Source organism: Nelusetta ayraudi, unplaced genomic scaffold, assembly GCF_046127955.1.
Source record: "Nelusetta ayraudi isolate G7.1 ecotype Tasmania unplaced genomic scaffold, CSIRO-AGI_Nayr_v1 ptg000073l, whole genome shotgun sequence".
Classification (NCBI taxonomy): domain Eukaryota; kingdom Metazoa; phylum Chordata; class Actinopteri; order Tetraodontiformes; family Monacanthidae; genus Nelusetta; species Nelusetta ayraudi.
Genome location: NW_027466123.1, coordinates 1,042,501 through 1,049,580, shown reverse-complemented (window position 1 = coordinate 1,049,580; position 7,080 = coordinate 1,042,501). Strand labels below are relative to the sequence as shown.

The window sequence follows — 7,080 nt, the reverse complement described above, 5'->3', positions numbered from 1 at the left end:
CAGCAGGTTTCAAATGCACTCAAGCTTAACTAGCTTAGCCTATGCTAAGCTCAAATAAAATAAGAAAAAACAACAATGTGACGTGTCCAGTATTTATTGTGCAGACATATTCACCCCTGTAAATAATACTGAAATGCAGTTTGGGCTCTTAAATGAATATTTATGTTTCTAGGGAATGCATTGACTTCATTCAGTGAAAAAAAAAAAAAAAGAAATACAAAGCAGCTGCCAGCTATCAAGCTAAGCTATCGAGCTGAAAGCTTGATTGCGTTGGGGGAAATGAGATTTCTAATGTGTGCGTTTACTGCAGGTATTCAAACCCTCAACAGTGACAGACTACACTAAAACTCTCCACTGCCTCCTGCTGGCTATAACGGGCGTTGTGCTCTATTACATAAAGTTGACTAGAAACCAGCATCTTTCTCCTTCCGTGGAGAAATGTGACAAGATTAACTCTCTCTTGTTCGCTGCTTTGTTAGTGTACGGTGGCACGCTTACAAATGAAATGATATCTTTCCAATGTAAATATGCACTCGCAATTAAACAGTTGACAAATAACTTGTGTATGACATATGTAAAGCACACGTGCATTATTTCTAAATGTAAAAAAAAAAAAAAAAAAAAAAAAAAGTGTAATTCACAATTTATTTCATGCGAATCAAAATGTAATAATAGACTGTTTTTTCAGGATGTATTCATGGAAATCAATCTCAGTGCCTCCTATTGGCTGAAGTCACATGAGAAAAAAAAAAAAAAGCTTGCTGCCCTATGCTGACTGGTCCACTGTTAACACTGCGGCCGGTGATACATATCAAAGAGTTTTTTGTTTTTTGTTTGTTCGCTTACTGCAGATTGTGCAGTAAACACACAGGCGAGTCCTTAACGTCCCTCGCCGTCTGATTACGTCATTGTCCAGCGCAGGGGGGGGGGGGCAACACATCAGCACCCTGCACCCCGTACACAACAACACGTGGGTGTTGATCGTGTCCACCTCTTGCGGTGTGACGTCATCGAATGATTTCCCCCCCCCGGACCAGACAGACACACGGACAAGAACGGCTTTCTGTTCCTTTGCAGAAAAAGAAATCCTGCAAAAAAAAATTTTTTTTGAAGATCTAAATTTAGAAATCCGCACTCCAATAATGTCTCCAGAGGCATGTGACCGTTCTGACCATGTGACATGTGACCCAATCTGTGGCCCCCCCCTCTAATCACAGCAGGGTGCCCACCATCCGCCCAGCTCATCGTCCCAGTGGTATTATACATGTATATGCTTATGGATATACAAATGAACTCTCCTTCATATTTTTTACTCGGGCAGCTTTAACTTTAGATGTGGAGTATCTATTTTTTTTTTTTTTTTTTTTTTTAAATATATGTATATATATATATATATATATTTAAATTATTGAGCAATCGGTAAATTGCGAGGATTTGTCACCCTAAGATTAAGAAAGTATAACTTTAAGTACTTAGTTATTCATTCTAATTCAGGTCTAAAGCAAATCGTTACATTAATATTTACTTTATAGTTTTATTATTATTATTATTATTATTATTATTATTATTATTATTATTATTATTATAAGTAGTAGTAGTAGTAGTAGTAGTATTAGTATTATTAGTATTAATAATAATAAGTGTTTTTTTGTCTTTATTGTTATTATTAGCATTATTTAATCTTACCTCCCCCTGATGATTGACTAAAGCCGCCTGTGCGTCGGTCGGGGGGCGCGGCCTCTCCCTCGGTCTTCAAACTCCTGTTCCAGCCGTCGCGGACTGTGAGCGCACCGGGACAGCCGCACCGGCCGCCGACATGGGGGACGCTGCAGCCGAGACGTGCATCAAGGTGGTGTGTCGCTTCAGGCCGCTCAACAGCGCCGAGCTGGCCCGCGGTGACAAGTACGTCCCCAAGTTCCAGGGCGACGACTGCGTTCAGATTGCGGTGAGTTTTGTGAGTTGGTGATGCCCGGATGGGACTACTGGGGGGTCCGTCTGGCTCCATGGTATGGCGCAATGAAGAAGTTAAGGAAACATTAATTGTATAAGAATTTTTTTTTTTTTTTTTTTTTTTTTTTCCTTAAAGGTATCACAAAGCTAACACAAACTTTAATGTGTGTGTGTGGCAGTGAACTTGGACTAACTCGTTCATCGCATGGCAAACAAAGAGGTTTCTAAGCAACGTATTGCATCGTGGTGATAAATTGCATGTCATCAACATGGAACAAATGGGTTTAAAGGTTCTTGTTGTGTTCTAAAACCATTATAATCAATTGCAAATGATTTCTCCAAATGCAGTTGACAATGATATTGTGTAATTACATTGCTTCTTCGCGTCGTTTGGAAACTTAGAAAATAGATGGAAAATTGGAAAATAGATCCTGATTGTGGAAATAAATACAGCTATTCAATTGTTTTGAAAGTGGCGGATACTTAACACTGTACATTAGACATTTAAACGTTTAATTACTTTGTCACTTCCTTTTTTTTTTTCTTTTTTTTTTAAATAAGGTTTTTATTCACTCGTATTGGCGACACAGCCCCACCCTTCTGTTCATCACATGTCATTTTCCGTGTGTAACTCGGTGTCTCATTTTTTTTTTTATCTATTTGGCATTTGTTTGTTGTCCTCGGGTGATGATACGTGGAAGCCTGTTCTATTAGCAGTAAAAAAATATCCACGCAGTAATGTTTCGTATAGTTCAGACATGGGCAAACCACGGCCCGCGGGCCCCATACGGCCCGCTGCGTGTCTCTGTCCGGTCCGCATGAAGCCAGTCATAACCCCCCCCCCGCCCCCCACCCCGTCAACGAAAAAAATGGCCGGGACGTTAGCGCAATTTCCAACCCCCCCCCTCTCCCCGTGTGACCACGTGACAGTTGGATACGGCTTATCATCTTAATAGTCTTTAAAACGATGAAGCAAACAAACAGGAATGTGATGAGTCAAACCGATGACTCACAATCACATGTACAGAATAAGAGATCCGATGATGACAGGCGAAAACTGTGAGGTTGCATTTACGAAACGGATGAAATGAATTTGGCTTACGCACAAGCAGAGCCCCCCCCCCCCCCCCCCCCCTCCCCCCCCAATGTTAGAAACGGGGAATTGCGCTCAGAAGGAACCCGAACCAACAACCGTTTGGTTCCTAATGCCTCCAAAACAAACAAACAAAAAAAAAACGTTCTATTTATGTCAAACGTGTTCATCGATGAGCCAAAAACCGAGGCCGCGGGTGAATTTGCTTGAATTTGTTACCTAATAAGCCGCAAGCAAGAGGGAGAAAGTTGTGTGGTGGGAGATTAATCGAGGAAATGTGTTTGTTTCATTTCATGCAAGTGCCCATAATAAGCACATGTCTTGGTAGAGGCAGGCTGTACAACCGCAGCGATAATGCAGAAGTTATCATGAGACACACTCACACACACACACACACACACACAGACAGACAGACACGCTGCACATGCTACAGGCTACAGAGGAAAAAGTGCACTCGTAGGTAGATGCTTGCGGTAAGAGGTGCGACGTTTCTGCAAAGCGCAGACTAAATTGTTTTTGTTTTTTTGTGAGACGGTTTGAAACCGAGCCTGCAGCTCACTTGTGTGTGTGTGTGTGTGTGTGTGTGTGTGTGTTAACCTGCCGCGATTTTCGAAAGCTAACCCGTCGCCGCCCCCCCCCCCCCCCCCCCGCCCTCCGTCGCCGCAGGGTAAGCCGTACTACTTCGACCGCGTCTTTCAGTCCAGCACGACTCAGGAGCAGTTCTACAACGCTGTGGCTCAGAAGATCGTGAAAGGTGAGACGTGTGACAGCCCCAGACCCCTCCTACCCCCCCCACCCCTCTGATTCCTGAAGTCCAACGCCATGATTCCCTCAATGTGTGCAGATGTTCTGGAAGGTTACAATGGGACGATATTTGCCTACGGCCAGACGTCTTCAGGCAAAACACACACGATGGAGGTAAAATAACATATGAGCCGTTGTTGTTGTTGTTGTTGTTGTTGTTTTGTAATCACTAAATACTGAACATAGTGTGTAAATATATATATATTCTCTCTCTCTTGTACTTTCTGTCTACTGACAGGGGAAACTAAAAGACCCAAACATGATGGGAGTGATTCCCAGAATTGTCGACGATATCTTCAACTACATTTATTCCATGGACCAGGACCTGGAATTCCACATCAAAGTACATCATATAAGTGTAGTCTAAGATGCCGCGCGCTGTTGGTTGTCAAGAAAGAAGACGTGCATTTTGTCCATTTGATCGTTGTCGTTTTTTTCCCCCCTCCCTCTCTCTCTCTCTCCCAGGTTTCATATTTTGAAGTGTATCTGGACAAAATAAAGGACTTGTTGGATCGTATGTTTTGCCGAGATCACGCTAACTAAAGCAAAACAAAACAAAAAAAAGGTTTGAACGAGAACCTCAGCTAACCTCCTCTTTCTGTGTAGCGACTAAAACCAACCTCTCCGTGCATGAGGACAAAAACAGGGTGCCCTACGTCAAGGTGAGACGCGAGCTCCTCTTCTCTGTCCTGTTCCGTGACTGCCGCGCTAATCGCTTTTGACCGATCCCATCCCACAGTCACAAGCCCATCCCCACAAATTGTAAGGAATTGGCTGTGAATGACATAGGAGTACGAATGAGAAACAATATTGTATCTGTGCTCTGCGGGGTGAAATGACGTTTTATATACATATATATATATATATATATATATATATATATATATATATATATAAAAGAAGAGGCCTGGTAGAGCGTTATGATCCTCGGGTCCAATGGAATCGACTTTTTTTTCCCTCCTCTTACAATGTGTGTAATAAACAAGACGTTTGAATGAATGCGGTAATCATTTCCAAACGGCATTAGCCCGGTTACAGTTTGTCATGGCCTCCGCGCTGAAACAAGCGCCCCTCTGTGTAGCCGACCTGCCGGCGGGCCGCTGCGAGACCCTTGTGCTTCCTTGTGACTCTGCGTGTCTCCCGCAGGGCTGTACCGAGCGCTTTGTGTGCAGTCCCGACGAGGTCTTGGAAGCCATAGACGACGGGAAAAACAGCCGGAGCGTGGCTGTCACAAGTGAGCGCGCCACACTGTGCGGCCCTTTTTCGAACGCGGCCGCCCACCCCCTCATGCTTTTCCAAACCTCAGCGGGTCTCCTGACTTGCGGCCGTCACCCACACAGGGGCGGGGGGGGAGAAGCGGCGAGGGAATCGGCGGCTCTTCGTTGCATGCGAAGGGACGATTTGGCGCTAGTTTCTTTAGCAAGGTCACTTTTTAATCGGGAAACACAGGACTGACAGGAAGTAACTGACTGTTGCCCGAGGTGGCAAAAGTATTCATATTTTGTTGCTAAAAGTATGGATAAAAAAAAAAAAAACTCTTGTAAAAGTAAAAGCACTGCTTGTGCGGAAGCGCATTGTTGGCACACCAGAGAAAAACGAGAGTCAGTTTCACGTTATAGCGCGAAAGTTATCGATTTAAAAGCGTGAAGGTTTCCACGAAGTAACGTGAAAGTTTCGCAAAATAATGTGAAAGTTTCCCGTTACAATGCAACGAGAAAGTTTTAAGGAATAATGTGATCATTTCACGTTATGACGTGGCAGTTCCTCGTTACAACTTAAAAGTTTCACGAAATAACATGGACCTTTCACAAAATAACGTGATGGTTTCACGTTGCAACATGAACATTTCACAAAATACAGTGACAGGTTTTTACGTTATAGTGTGAAAGTTTTACAAAATAATGTGAAAATTTCATGGAAGAACGCAATAGTTTTGTGTTATAATGTCAAAATGTTGTGTGTGTGTGTGTGTGCGCACCTCCCAGACATGAACGAGCACAGTTCTAGGAGTCACAGCATCTTCCTCATCAACATCAAGCAGGAAAACTCCCAAACTGGGAACAAACTCACCGGAAAGCTGTACCTCGTTGATCTGGCTGGCAGTGAGAAAGTACGCTGCTGCTTTTGCTCTTTTTTTTTTTTTTTTTTAAATTACTACTATTTGTTATAATCAAAACCTGTCCTGCATTCCATTTAAGGTTTCATTTTTTTTTTTTTTTTTTTGTGTGTGTGTGTGTGTGTGTGTGTGTGTGTGTGTGCACCTGACAGGTGGGCAAAACTGGAGCAGAAGGCACCGTGCTGGATGAGGCCAAGATGATCAACAAGTCCCTGTCTGCTCTGGGACTGGTCATCTCAGCTCTGGCCGAGGGCTCGGTGAGGCCACCACCCAGCCGTCATCTTCATGAAGGGCATCTGTTCACTATCGGGTGATCCCCGTCCTCCATGTATTTGGCACACTGGGGGAACACCGACAGGTTTGCTTGTGAGCAGTACCAGTGTGTGAAGTGCACTTATCCTCTGGCAGGCCTACGTGCCGTACAGGGACAGTAAGATGACCAGGATCCTGCAGGATTCACTCGGGGGGAACTGCCGGACCACCATGGTCATCTGCTGCTCCCCGTCCTCTTTCAATGACGCCGAGACCCGGACCACGCTGCAGTTTGGACAGAGGTGAACACACATACACACACACACACACACAGATAGATAGATGGATAGCAACTGTAGATAGCTAGCCAGATAGACAGCTAGCTAGCTAGCTAGCTTAGCTAGCCAGATAGATAGATAGATAGATAGATAGATAGTGTTTGGATGACTCCATCAAAGTAATCCAACTACTGATTACTCCTTTAAAAAAAAGTAATCCAATTACTTATTTAGCTACTTTGTTTCATAAGTAATCAATTACTAATTACTTTAGTTTAAAAAAAGATAAAGTAACAATTGCGATTAATGCAATTAATCTGCGACATCGTTGTTCTCGCTTTGTTTTTCTAAATTTCAGACATTTTGCGGATAACGAGACCTTTTCAGCTTAGCGAAATATTTCGGAAAAGTAACGGAATCGTTACTTGCTAAAGTAATTGTGATATAATTGCCGGTTTTGCCAGAGTAATCCCGTTACATTACTCCGTTACTCCCAAAAAAGTAATTTAATTACAGTAGAGGATTACTTAGCAATAGATTACTCGCCAACGCCGGACACCGATCGACATATTTTTCAATACTATTCC

General features: G+C 43.3%; 1 protein-coding gene across 1 annotated transcript in view; it reads left to right on the top strand.

The window, feature by feature from the left end:
• The first annotated feature begins 1,722 nt into the window (after window positions 1-1,722).
• Window positions 1,723-7,080, top strand: part of LOC142899491 (kinesin-1 heavy chain-like) — a 13,043-nt gene continuing 7,685 nt past the window's right edge. Inside the window, exons 1-10 of the mRNA XM_076043092.1 lie at window positions 1,723-1,945; window positions 3,710-3,797; window positions 3,888-3,961; window positions 4,086-4,190; window positions 4,313-4,361; window positions 4,454-4,509; window positions 4,994-5,081; window positions 5,833-5,957; window positions 6,116-6,220; window positions 6,372-6,517. Of these exons, the coding sequence (XP_075899207.1) occupies window positions 1,817-1,945; window positions 3,710-3,797; window positions 3,888-3,961; window positions 4,086-4,190; window positions 4,313-4,361; window positions 4,454-4,509; window positions 4,994-5,081; window positions 5,833-5,957; window positions 6,116-6,220; window positions 6,372-6,517 (965 nt within the window). The 5' untranslated portion in view covers window positions 1,723-1,816. The remainder of the gene's footprint in view (window positions 1,946-3,709; window positions 3,798-3,887; window positions 3,962-4,085; window positions 4,191-4,312; window positions 4,362-4,453; window positions 4,510-4,993; window positions 5,082-5,832; window positions 5,958-6,115; window positions 6,221-6,371; window positions 6,518-7,080) is intronic.